We start from the raw sequence: 14206 nt of genomic DNA on the forward strand, positions 1-14206 counted from the left end.
CATCTGAGGATCTTGTTAAAACAGAGATTCTCATTCAAGGGGTCTGAAGGGAAGAGGGAAAAGATTCTGCAGTTCCAACAAGTTGCTGGATGTTTCCCATGTTGCTAATCCACAGACCACGTTTTGAGCAGCAATGCTTTATACAATTCCACAAGGACTCCCTCTCTAGACCTCTCTTATAGCTTTCTCCTTGTCTGTGTTTCAGACACATTCTGAAAAACACTCTTTACAAAAAAATACAAAAAACTTTATTGAAAAATAATTTAAACTCCATAAAATTCACCCTTTGTCATGTGGCTGGTTCTCAGAGGTCTTGGCTTATCTTGATTTGGCTGTTTCTGAGCCTGTTCTCCAGCTCTCTTATGAATCCTATGAGGCGCTGCTACTGCTAAGTCACTTCAGTCGTGTCCGACTTTGTGCGGCCCCATAGACGGCAGCCCACCAGGCTCCCCCGTCCCTGGGATTCTCTAAGCAAGAACACTGGAGTGGGCTGCCATTTCCTTCTTCAGTGTATGAAAGTGAAAAGTGAAAGTGAAGTCGCTCAGTCGTGTCTGACTCTTCGTGACCCCATGGACTGCAGCCTACCAGGCTCCTTCGTCCATGGGATTTTCCAGGCAAGAGTACTGGAGTGGGGTGCCATTGCCTTTCCATGAGGCACTAATATCCTTTCAATAATTCTGTCCCTTATGAAGTTAACTGGAGTTGGTTTCAGTATTTTGCATATAAGAATTCTGACAAATACATCTTCTGATCCACTTGGAGTTTTAATCTCAGGACAGGAGCATATGGAAGGCAAATGGGAGCTCTCTAGTCCTCATGCTGTTAAGGAGAAGGACAAATGTAAAAATATTTTTTCTGGGGTGTGTGTGCTTAATTACATATATGGCAGCTTTATTGAGTTCTGAGAGGTAAAAGTTAGTCGCTCAGTAGTATCTGACTCTTTTGCGATCCCATGAACTGTAGCCTGCCAGGCTTCTCTGTCCATGGAATTCTCCAGGTAAGAGTACTAGAATGAGTTGCCAATTCCTTCTCCAAGGGATCTTCCCAACCCAGGGATTGAACCCAGGTTCAAAACTTGCATTGCAGGGAGATTCTTTACCGTTTGAGCCACCAGGGGAGCCCTTCAGTTCAGTTCAGTGGCTCAGTCGTGTCCCTCGCAACCCCATGAATCGCATCACGCCAGGCCTCCCTTTCCATCACCAACTCCCAGAGTTTACTCAAACTCATGTCCATCGAGTCGGTGATGCCATCCAGCCATCTCATCCTCTGTCGTCCCCTTCTCCTCCGGCCCTCAATCCCTCCCAGCATCAGTGTCTTTTCCAATGAGTCAACTCTTCGCATGAGGTGGCCGAAGTATTGGAGTTTCAGCTTTAGCATCATTCCTTCCAAAGAAATCCCAGGGCTGATCTCCTTTAGAATGGACTGGTTGGATCTCCTTGCAGTCCAAGGGACTCTCAAGAGTCTTCTCCAACACCACAGTTCAAAAGCATCAATTCTTCGGCGCTCAGCTTTCTTCACAGTCCAACTCTCCACATCCCTATGTGACCACTGGAAAAACCATAGCCTTGACTACATGGACCTTTGTTGGCAAAGTAATATCTCTGCTTTTGAATATGCTATCTAGGTTGGTCATAACTTTTCTTCCAAGGAGTGAGCGTCTTTTAATTTCATGGCTGCAATCACCATCTGCAGTGATTTTGGAGCCCCCCAAAATAAAGTCTGACACTGTTTCCACTGTTTCCCCATCTATTTCCCATGAAGTGATGGGACCAGATGCCGCGATCTTAGTTTTCTGAATGTTGAGCTTTAAACCAACTTTTTCACTCTCCTCTTTCACTTTCAACAAGAGGCTTTTTAGTTCCTCTTCACTTTCTGCCATAAGGGTGGTGTCATCTGCATATCTGAGGTTATTGATATTTATTTCTCCCCACAATCTTGATTCCAGCTTGTGCTTCTTCCGACCCAGTGTTTCTCATGATATACTCTGCATATAAGTTAAATAAGCAGGGTGACAATACACAGCCTTGACGTACTCCTTTTCCTATTTGCAACCAATCTGTTGTTCCATGTCCAGTTCTAACAGTTGCTTCCTGACCTGCATACAGATTTCTCAAGAGGCTGGGCAGGTGGTCTGGTATTCCCATCTCTTTCAGAATTTTCCCTAGTTTATTGTGATCCACACAGTCAAAGGGTTTGGCATAGTCAATAAAGCAGAAATAGATGTTTTTCTGGAACTCTCTTGCTTTTTCCATGATCCAGCAGATGTTGGCAACTTGATATCTGGTTCCTTTGCCTTTTCTAAAACCAACTTGAACATCTGGAATTTCATGGTTCACGTATTGCTGAAGCCTGGCTTGGAGCATTACTTTACTAGCATGTGAGATGAGTGCAGCTGTGTGGTAGTTTGAGCATTCTTTGGCATTGCCTTTCTTTGGGATTGGAATGAAAACTGGCCTTTACCAGTCCTGTGGCCACTGCTGAGTTTTCCCAATTTGCTGGCATATTGAGTGCAGCACTTTCACAGCATCATCTTTTAGGATTTGAAATAGCTCAACTGGGATTCCATCACCTCCACTAGCTTTGTTCATAGTGATGCTTTCTAAGACCCACGTGACTTCACATTCCAGGATGTCTGGCTCTAGGTGAGCGATCACACCATCGTGATTATCTGGGTTGTGAAGATCTTTTTTGTACAGTTCTTCTGTGTATTCTTGCCACCTCTTCTTAATATCTTCTGCTTCTGTTAGGTCCATACCATTTCTGTCCTTTATCAAGCCCATCTTTGCATGGAATGTTCCCTTGGTATCTCTAATTTTCTTGAAGAGATCTCTAGTCTTTCCCATTCTGTTGTTTTCCTCTATTTCTTTGCATTTATTGCTGAAGAAGGCTTTCTTATCTCTCCTTACTGTTCTTTGGAACTCTGCATTCAGATGCTTATATCTTTCCTTTTCTCCTTTGCTTTTCGCTTTTCTTCTGTTCTCAGCTATTTGTAAGGCCTCCTCAGACAGCCATTTTGCATTTCTTTTTCTTAGGGATGGTCTTGATCCCTGTCTCCTGTACAATGTCACAAACCTTCGTCCATAGTTCATCAGGCACTCTGTCTATCAGATCTAGTCCCTTAAATCTATTTCTCACTTCCACTGTATAATCATAAGGGATTTGATTTATTGAGTTATAAATCACAAAATATGCTCACCCTTTAAAATATACAACGCAGTGTTTCTTAGTACATTCAGAGTTTAGCAATCTTCATTTTGTTTTGTTTTGAAATATTAATAACTCAAGAGTTTTTCCAGAGTAAAGGAATTTCGAGCATATCTACATGGAATCTACACTTTTAATGAGTCATTCTTACAGCTCTCAACTCATTCAGCTACCTCCTTCACGCCTGTTCTCAACGCGATCCCGCCTCGGCACCAGGTCTCACTGATTGGTTGGTGCCCAGTGACGCCCTCAGATCGCGACCCAGAGGCCGCGGCCGCTGGGTCATGTGGCTGGGAGGCCGGTTGTGGCTCCCGGTTCTTGGGCAAGTGTACTCCAATCTCCGGTGCCTCGCAATTGCCAGGACTTGGAGTGCCTGTAGGAGACCCATGGCGGAAAGACTCTCGACCGGGGCTGAGGCAGCGAGCGGGCTGGGGGCTCCAGCTCAGCAAAACGGAGATGCGGGCGGCGCCGCGAGGGGTGAGCAGCCCCCTGGGCACCCGGAGCCGGGGGGTCCAGGAGTGGAGCCGGTCTCGGAGGACGCGAAGCAGCCCTCAGGAAACGGGGAGCGGGCCCCGGCTGCAGCCCTGGGCCCTGCCAAGCGGAAGAAGCGGCGGGGCGCGGTTGGAGAGCGCGTTGTGCCGCCCCCGAAGAAGCGGCGGGCAGGGGTTAGCTTTGGCGATGAGCACTTTGCTGAGACCAGCTACTACTTTGAAGGCGGCTTGCGCAAAGTGCGGCCCTATTACTTTGACTTCCGGACTTACTGCAAAGGCCGCTGGGTGGGCCACAGCTTGCTGCACGTCTTCGGCACGGAGTTCAGAGCCCAGCCTCTGGCCTACTACGAGGCCGCTGTCCGAGCGGGACGCCTGCACCTCAATGAGGAGCCGGTACAGGACCTCAGCATTGTGCTCAAGGTGGAGTCCTGATGGGGCCTGCCCGAAAGGGGGCATGGTTTTTTCGGTTACTAGGGCATAGGTACCGGAGTAAATTCGGGGTCATTCCGAAGCGTTCTCGTTTTAACTTGTAACTCTTTTACCGCTCCATTTCCGCAGGTAGACCGCCCGTATGTTTCAGACCTCAGCCCCCTTATCCCCTCCATCAAAGCGACTTTGTTGTTTCCAAGGCACAGAAGTTGGAATTCTTGTGAAAGTGAAAGTTAGTCGCTCAGTCGTGTCTGACTCTGCGATCCCATGAACTGCCAGGCCTCTCTGTCCATGGAATTCTCCAGGCAAGAGTACTGGAGTGGGTTGCCAATTCCTTCTCCAGGGGATCTTCGCAACTCAGGGATTGAACCCTGGTCTCCTGCATTGCAGGCAGATTCTTTACGGTTTGAGTCACCAGGGAAGCACCAGGGAATTCTTACATCTTCTTTTATGCAGTCTTGTGGCACTGGTGCTGATGACTTTCTGCCTTGCATTGTAGATCTCTGTACAGATGGTAATAATCGAGACTATCATTTATATCTCCTGACTGTGTGCTGGGCACAGCATTAGCATTTTATGTACTTTAACATTTAATTCTAATGACAACCCTGTGGAGTAGATACTGTCACCTCATTTTGCCTGTGAGGAAGTCAAGGAAACTAAGATCAGCCTCACAGAAGTAAGGCACAGTGCCACCTCCAACACCTGTGTTCTTATAAATGAAGTGAAAGTCAGTCAGTCGTGTCCAACTCTTTGCAACCCTATGGACTATACAATCCATGGAATTCTCCAGGCCATAATACTGGAGTGGATAGCCTTTTCCTTCTCCAGGGGACCTTCCCAACCCAGGGATAGAACCCAGGTCTCCCACATCGCAGGGAAATTCTTTACCAGATGAGCCACAAGGGAAGCCTGTGTTCTTATAACTTCCACTTGAATTATTTATCCTAGAGCCTGATAGGATAGAACTATGAAATGACAGAGATTGAGACCAGAATTGTGTAGCCCAGTGCTTTGACCCTTCTTTAAATTTCCATCGCAGCTAAGAGGTACCAGACATTGTCATTAACACTGTCTCACCATATTTGTGAGGGGATGGCAAGGCATTTGGAAAATGAGTGGTTTGAATCAGTCACAGTTTTGAAGCACAGGTCTAGACTGATGCTCACATTTTGCAGATAAGGGAACTGAGGCCTAGAGAAGTTAAGTGACTTCCCTAAGAGCATGCAGTAAGCCTGTAGCAAATCCAGGTCTAGAGCCCAAATCTCTGGACTTACAGCTTGGTTTTGTTCAAGGTCACAATAAGTGATGGTTTATGGAGGAGTGAACTGAACTGAACTATGGAGGATTTTCCCCTTCATTTCAGAAAAATATATTGTTAAATATAACTTTATTGTAGAGAAAATACAAATAATCAGAACAGCAAAATCCATAATCATACCATCCAGATATATATAACATTTGGGCTATGTCCTTCTATCTCTTTTTCAATGCCTGCTTCTGCCTGTGTGTCTGTGTGTTTACAAAATAAGAATACACTGTGTATACTACTTTTTCTGCTTAAGGATGTACTGTGACCATTCTTTCATCCAGTAAGGAAGATGGGGGGAAGTTGTGTGTGAAGTTGACTGATCATAGGTGGCTGGACCCTGGGGTGACCAGTTGCCTGTGTCATTGGCAGGACAATGACTTCTTACGGAACACGGTGCACAGGCATGAGCCACCAGTTACCGCAGAACCCATCCGCCTGCTAGCAGAGAACGAAGATGTGGTGGTTGTAGACAAGCCTTCTTCCATTCCTGTCCACCCCTGTGGCCGCTTCCGACACAACACGGTCATCTTCATCCTGGGCAAGGAGCACCAGCTAAAGGAGCTACACCCATTGCATCGGCTTGATCGCCTTACCTCCGGGGTCCTCATGTTTGCCAAAACAGCAGCCGTCTCAGAGAGAATTCATGAACAGGTTCGGGACCGGCAGGTGAGCCAAACTGAGTTTGCCTCTCGCAGGCCACTTCTGGGCTCACAAATGCTCTGCATCAAAAGGGTGTCACTGAGTTCTAGATCTGAAATGAGGTTTTGTGTTTATCTGCTCAAGCTTCCCATCTTTAGGAAGGTCAGCACCTAAGGAGCCAGAGACAAGTTATTATCTCTTAAGTTTCAAAAGATCTTTAGAGATAACATATACTGCCTCTCTTGGTAATTTGCTGTTTTGAAATTTTAAATGCTGGCAGGCTGAGCAAGGTTTTTAAGACTGTGGAGAGAATCTACTTGGTGGAAAGATTCTGGATAGAGTTGGAAGAGGTTTGGGTAGAAGAGTTAAATAGTGGTGATTGTGGTCTTGAGACTTGTAATTCTGGATCTGACTGTAATATATTTATTGTTTACTGTTTACCAGGCTCAATACCAAGTATGTTAGAGCCCAGCTAACTAAATCCTTGGAATAGCCCTGTTGAGATAAATGCTTTTCTAAGCAAACATTTTCTGGACAAGTTAATGGGTTTCAAAGAAGCCGAGCACTGTAATGTGCCTAGGATTGTGCAACTGGCCAATGATGGAGCTGGGGTTTGAACCCTCTTCTGCTGATACGGGTGCATTTGTCATCACTGAAAAGGGTCGGGCTTCATGCACTGACTTTCTCCCTCTTCCCTCCTGTGTAGCTGGAGAAGGAGTACGTGTGCCGGGTGGCGGGGGAGTTCCCCACCGAGGAAGTCACCTGCAAGGAACCCATCTTGGTGGTGTCTTACAAGGTAGGGGTGTGCCGTGTAGATCCTCAAGGCAAGCCCTGTGAGTCAGTGTTCCAGAGACTGAGCTACAACGGCCACTCCAGTGTGGTGTGTTGCCGGCCACTTACAGGCCGCACCCACCAGATCCGAGTCCACCTTCAGTTCCTGGGCCACCCCATCCTCAATGACCCCATCTACAACTCAGCCGCCTGGGGCCCCTCACGAGGCCGAGGCGGCCACATTCCAAAGACAGATGAGGAACTCCTGCGGGACCTTGTGGCAGAGCACCAGGCCAAACAGAGTCTGGATGTGCTAGATCTCTGTGGGGGTGACCTGTGCCCAGGAGCCCCAGACTCCACAGCACCTTCCTCAGAGCTCAGCAAGGACTGCCTAGAAGAGATGGCTGCATCTGCCCAGAAGATGGATGGAGCAGTTGAGGCAGCCCCTCGGGATCTGGATGGAGTGCCTGTGACATCAGGGAAGGCAACCAAAATCGATGTTGTGAATCAAGAGACAGACCCACTCTGTTCAGAGTGCCGGAGAGTGCCACAGGATCCCTCGCCCCAGGACCTTGTGATGTTTCTGCATGCCCTGCGCTATAAAGGGCCAGACTTTGAGTACTGTTCACCGATGCCTGCCTGGGCACGAGATGACTGGCAAGAACACTGAGGGCTATGGCCAATGGAGGGATTATTTATTGGATTGGAACAGGAATGGGCCATGAAGTAGGAGCTAACCACATGGGCTGGTACAGAGTTTCTCGGGGGTGAAGTTGGGCTCTTAAAGGACCTGCTCATACTTGCTACCTTCTTCCTTCCTCTCCCTCCAGCTAGAGTTTGGGAACTTTCTGGTTTGTAAATAGAGCTCTTTTTCTAATACCTTGTGTGTCTAGTTTTTTCACTACTTGTTTCTTTTTTTCTTTTTCTAATTGAAGTAAAATTGACAACACAATTGCCATTCTAAAACATACAATTTAGTGGCCTTTCTTACATTCACAATGATGTGCAACCCTCACCTCTTCATTAGTTCCAAACAGGCAATCCCCATTTCCTCTTCCACCTAGCTCCTGATTCGATTAGCCAATCTTCTGTCTTTATGCTTTTGCCTATTCTGGACATTTCATACAAATGGAATCATACAACATGTGACCTTTTGTGTCTGTCGTCTTTTGTTTAGCGTGATGTTTTCAGGCTTCATCCAATTCATAGCATGCATCAGTACTTCATTCCTGTTTATGGCTGAATAATATTTCATTGCATGGATATACCACATTTTGTTATGCCCATTCATTGGGCATTTGGGTTGTTCCCACTTGGGCTATTGTGAATAGCGCTGCTATGCACATTTGTGTACAGATTTTTGTTTGAATACATGTTTTCTGTTCTTTCGAGTATATACCAAGGAGTGGAATTGCTGGGTCATATGGTAATTCTTTGTTTAATTTTTAGGGGAATCACTAAACTTTTCCACAGTAGCTGAACCATTTTACATTCCCATAGGAAATGCACAAGGGTTCCAATTTCTCTCCATCCTCACCAACACTTGTTATTTCCCAATGTTTTGATTATAGTCATCTTAGTGAGATTGAAGTAGTATTGTGGTTTTGATTTGCATTTCCCTTGGGACTAATAATGTTAAACATCTTTTCATATCCTTGTTGGACATTTGTGTACCTTGTTTGGAGAAATGTCTATTCGAATTTTTTGCCATTTTTAATTTGGATTGGCTTATTGTTGAATTATAAGAATATTCATATATTCTGGGTATATGACTCTTAAGAGATATATAATTTGCAAATATTTTCTCCCATTCTGTAGGTTGTCTTTTCACTTTATTGGCAGTGTCCTGTGACTCTCAAAAGTTTTATTTTTTTTATTATGGTGAAAACACTTAATGTGAGATCAGCCCCTTAACAAATCAGTGTGTACAATATGATATTGTTGACTATAGACACAGTACAGCATCTCTGGAACTTGGTCATCATGTATAACTGAAACCTTATACTTGTTGAACAGCAGTTCCTTATTTCCCCCTGCCCCCAACCCCTGACATCACCATTCTACTCTCTGCTTCTGTGTTTATTTTAAATACCGGAAAAGAAAAACTCACTTTTCTTTATTCATAGAATACTCTGTACTTCTAAAATATGTGGTGGTTTCCCCACATCAAGCAATTCTTTGACACAGGCTGGGTATCCTACAATCTGACTCACCTCTGACACCATCTACCCAGAGACAGGGTCAGATCCCACAAATGAAGGACTCGGTCCCACAAAACTTGTCCCCACTTCAAATGACAGTGGCAGGTCCAGATTGTTACCTGTGAATCAGAGTTTCCCACAACCCTCTCCTTGGGTTCAGCCATTTATTAGAATAAGTCACAGAATTCAGGAAAACAGTTTCCTTTCTTGATTTATGGTTTATTAGAAACGATATTAAAGACTAGGAAAGACCAGCAAGATGAAGAGATACATAGGGCAAGGTCTAAAAGGGTCTGAGCACAGAAGCTTCTGACTTCCATAGAGTTCAGGTGGGTCACTCTCAAGTATGTGGATGCCTTCTTGTTCACTGACTCAGAAGCTCTCTGAACCTAGTTGTTAGGGGTTTTCAGGGCCAATGGTCTTTTATTTAGCCCAAAGAGAAATATAAAAAACTTTCTACTCCACAGTACCACAATCAGAAAAGGAATTACTGCTTCTAACTCTGTGGATCACCAGTCATGTCCTCAGGTCTTGCCATCATCCATTAATTTCACCTTATTGAAGTTGAGTTTGACCCAGTTTTACTTCATTCTGAAGATCTCAAATGAAAATTTTGAGATTTGAAATCTCGGGCATTGCTCATTCTCACTATGATGAGGAAAAGTGTAACTGTTGCTTGCTGTCTATTCACAGCTATCTTTGCAGAAGTTACAAAGCATGGGCTATAGCAAGTGTTATTCCCTATTTCCCCAATTCTATTGGCATTTATCCATTTTGTCTTCCCCAAGCAAGTCTACTATAAGCTAGATTTCAATTTTTGCTCTAATTGATCTTCAATATGACATATTATTTAGTTTTCAGCTTACTAGGCATTCCCAGAAGTTATTTTGGCAAAGTAGATGTTTTCATATGGTAGCATGAAGCTAAGGGAATGATTTGAGAAAAAAGTTTTGAGTTGGTGTTGCAGACTCAGAGAATTCCTGGATTAATTCTTGAACCTCTTCAGGCCTTGTTGGAGCTTCACTCATAGCTCAGTCAGTAAAGAATCTGCCTGCAGTGCAGGAGACCCAGGTTCGATCCCTGGATCGGGAAGATTTCTCTGGAGAAGGAAATGACAACCCACTCAAGTATCTTTGCCAGAAAATCCCATGGACAGAGGAGCCTGGTGGGCTATAGTCCATGGGGTTGCAAAGAGTCCTGCCCAACTGAGCGACTAATGCATCACATCACAGACCTTGTCATGACTGTCTTCCCAGAGATGTTTCCCAGTGGGACTACACTTCCTAATGGTAAGGGATAGAAGGATTTAACATATTGCCTACCTCTCAAAACCAACCTTTGCAAGTCTTACAGCCCTGGGTCTGGGTTTTTCTTATAAGAGTTTAAGAAATGAACTGGAGGCACGCGCGCGCGCATAGACACATACACATTTCACTTCTTCCTTCAGAACTTTGTCTGTGAGGGCTCACACACACACACACATTTCACTTCTTCAGAGCTTTGTCTGTGAGGGAGGCTGACACATAAGGGCCTGCCCAGGCAGCAGACCATCACCAACTAAACACTGGACAGTTTCCAGAGCACCTCATTCTCCATTGAGAATTGGTCTTCTTGAAGCTGGGCTCAGAATGGAGATTCATTCCCTGGCACTGAAATAACAGAGATCTGGAATATCTTGGTAATGTAATTTGGCTGCACAATAGTTCTTTATTTCTGGTCTTCCAGAGGTTGAGGGGTCCTGCAACAGTTCAGGATAGGACTTATGAAGAACTGGTGTTGATGGAGAATGATTTCCTTGATCTGTGGCTTGTGACCAATTTGGGGGGGTGGGTAATGGGAATCTTGCAAAATGTATCAGCAGATGAGGCAGAACTATCTTGTCCAAGTCCTCAGTTGCAGCGCCTCCAGTAGATGGCGCCTCTAACTGTTACTGCCTTCATTTATTATAAATTTCTTTTTCCATTACTAATCCAAGTCCCCACACCACCACCCCTGGGCTTTTAAATAATCTGGCATGTTGTTAATTCCGTTCTGTTTTTTTTTTTTCCAGCTGTGACTCCAGACAGAATCCAAGAGGAGATTTACAATCTTTTCTCTGGATTTTAGAGATTTACTCTACCTTTCTGTGTTAGCCTTAATCCTTTGAAGTCTCGTAGAAAGAGGTAAAATAAGCACAACTCTTATACATCAAAAGATCACAGAAATGCAAAAAAACTGGGACCATCACAGCAAGACTTACTGCAATTTCATATAAAAGAAATCACAAATGAACTAAGCATGAAAACAGGTAAAGAAATACGGAATAGAAAAGTGAGCATCCACTCATGATTTCTTCTTCTTTTTAATCTCAAGACACTTCCAGTGCTTTATAGTTTCAGAATTTTTACAGCTGAAGATCTTCCTCTGAGAAAACAACCCACTCACTTTTTATTTATAGAGACTGGATGCATCGATAGACCTTATCAATTTTCCATAGGAAGTCATCATTGTGAGAAGCAGGCAAAACTCAGAATAAGCATGCAGACTTGCCACTCTTTGGAGAGGTCGAAGCACCAATGGACAATTTAAATACCATCTGGCAAAAGCTGAGGAAGACACACAGAGCTACAGGAACATCTAGGAGGGGTACAAAGACCCAGAAGTAGAAGAGCATGGGACTAGGTGAGAGAAATCTAAGAAGGAGCTGCAGGTTGCAGGGCTAGGAAAATCTTCCTGATGGGGATGACATCAAAGCTGAGATCTGAAGGAGGAGCAGGAGCCAGCCAGGAAGGGGGTGATGGGAAGGAGGTGTTGGGCAGCAGGGGCATGATCCAGGGAGAGGAGTAAGTAAAGCATCTGCAAAGGTGTTGGGGAGACAGAACAAGGCCTAATTCAGGGGAGGGGTTTTAAAACTGATGTGTTGAGGACACTTCAGAAAATCCGTCAGGAGTTCTTAACCTTTTCATGTGACACAGATCTTGGGCAGTCTGGTGAAGCCTATGGGTCCCTTCTCAGAATATTGGTTTTAAATGCATAAAATTAAGTTTGTTGTAATATAAAGTTAACCAATTATGTTGGAATACAGTTATCAAAATAGTTTTAAAATCTGTGATTTAATTCCAAATGAAGTCGGAAAGAGAAATACCATATATCACTTACATGTAGAATCTAACATATATGTAGAATCTGTGACACAAATGAATTTATCTACAAAACAAACAGGCTCACAGACATAGAGAATAGAGTTGTGGTTGCCAAGAGGGAGGAAAGGAGGGGAAGGATGGATTGGGAGTTTGGGATTCAGTTCAGTTCAGTTCAGTTCAGTTCAGTTGCTCAGTCGTGTCTGACTCATTGCGACCCCATGAATCACAGCACGCCAGGCCTCCCTGTCCATCACCAACTCCCGGAGTTCACCAAACTCATGTCCATCGAGTCGGTGATGCCATCCAGCCATCTCATCCTCTGTTGTCCCCTTCTCCTCCTGCCCCCAATCCCTCCCAGCATCAGAGTCTTTTCCAATGAGTCAACTCTTCGCATGAGGTGGCCAAAGTACTGGAGTTTCAGCTTCAGCCTCAGTCCTTCCAAAGAACACCCAGGACTGATCTCCTTTAGGATGGACTGGCTGGATCTCCTTGCAGTCCAAGGGACTCTCAAGAGTCTTCTCCAACACCACAGTTCAAAAGCATCAATTCTTCGGCACTCAGCTTTCTTCACAGTCCGACTCTAACATCCACACATGACCACTAGAAAAGCATAGCCTTGACTAGACGGACCTTTGTTGGCAAAGTAGTATCTCTGCTTTTCAATATACTATCTAGGTTGGTATTAGCAAATGCAGACTATTATATATAGACTGGATAAACAAGGTCCTACTGTATAGCACAGGGAACTACATCGATATCCTGTAATAAACCATAATAGAAAAGAATATGAAAATGTATGTATATATATGAATTATTTTGCTTTACAGCAGAAATTATAAATCAACTAGAATAAAATTAAAAATAAAAAAAATTGGTGACCTTATAGTGCACATACTTCCTTATGAATGCTTAAGTTTACAAGATCTAATGGTAGGTCCAAAACGAAGATCATGGCATCTGGTCATATCACTTCATGGGAAACAGATGGGGAAATAGTGGAAACAGTGTCAGACTTTATTTTTTTGGGCTCCAAAATCACTGCAGATGGTGACTGCAGCCATGAAATTAAAAGACGCTTACTCCTTGGAAGAAAAGTTATGACCAACCTAGATAGCATATTCAAAAGCAGAGACATTATTGTGCCAACAAAGGTCCGTCTAGTCAGGGCTATGGTTTTTCCAGTGGTCATGTATGGATGTGAGAGTTGGACTGTGAAGAAAGCTGAGCGCCGAAGAATTGATGCTTTTGAACTGTGGTGTTCGAGAAGACTCTTGAGAGTCTCTTGGACTGCAAGGAGATCAGCCCTGGGATTTCTTTGGAAGGAATGATGCTAAAGCTGAAACTGCAATACTTTGGCCACCTCATGCGAAGAGGTGACTGTTTGGAAAAGACTCTGATGCTGGGAGGGATTGGGGGCAGGAGGAGAAGGGGACGACAGAGGATGAGATGGCTGGATGGCGTCACCGACTCCATGGACATGAGTTTGAGTGAACTCCGGGAGATGGTGATGTACAGGGAGGCCTGGTGTGCTGTGATTCATGGGGTCGAAATGAGTCGGACGCTACTGAGCGACTGAACTGAACTGAACTGAAGTACTGTAGCAGTAATGGGCATAGAACAATGGCAGTATTGCATATTGCTAATATGATACAACAATATCCGTTATTTCAGTTGGTGACAAAAATCACAGGTAAGGTTAATATTTGGAGAAGGAAATGGCAATCCACTCCAGAACTCTTGCCTGGAAAATCCCATGGACAGAGGAGCTTGGTAGGCTACAGTCCATGGGGTCGCGAAGAGTCGGACACAACTGAGCGACTTCATGTTCACGTTCAAGGTTAATATTACTGTATTTTGTTGCTTACCTTTATTAATAGAAGGAAGTGTTTTCAATGAAAGATTAATGAAAATAAAGCTGCAATTTTTTTTCCTCCCAACCAAATAACCAATTCAGTTCTATCCATGGACCCCTTGGGAGTGTGTGGAACCCAGGTTGAAACCCTTTCAAGCAACAGGGTGGTGACTGGATTAGAAAGC

At 44.5% G+C, this 14206-nt stretch overlaps 1 protein-coding gene and 1 non-coding gene across 2 annotated transcripts; one reads left to right on the plus strand and one right to left on the minus strand.

The window, feature by feature from the left end:
• Window positions 1–3488: 3488 nt before the first annotated feature.
• On the plus strand, window positions 3489–8111 carry RPUSD2 (RNA pseudouridine synthase domain containing 2). The gene is made up of 3 exons (XM_052646762.1): window positions 3489–4115; window positions 5806–6102; window positions 6782–8111. Exons 1-3 carry the CDS (start codon window positions 3489–3491, stop codon window positions 7514–7516), a joined length of 1659 nt encoding a protein of 552 aa, XP_052502722.1. The 3' UTR covers window positions 7517–8111.
• Window positions 8112–11095: 2984 nt separating this feature from the next.
• On the minus strand, window positions 11096–11213 carry LOC128054901 (small nucleolar RNA SNORA26). The gene has a single exon (XR_008200048.1). It is a non-coding gene; the product is annotated as a small nucleolar RNA SNORA26 (small nucleolar RNA).
• Between the last annotated feature and the right edge of the window lie 2993 nt (window positions 11214–14206).

This window comes from Budorcas taxicolor, chromosome 10, assembly GCF_023091745.1.
Source record: "Budorcas taxicolor isolate Tak-1 chromosome 10, Takin1.1, whole genome shotgun sequence".
Lineage (NCBI taxonomy): Eukaryota > Metazoa > Chordata > Mammalia > Artiodactyla > Bovidae > Budorcas > Budorcas taxicolor.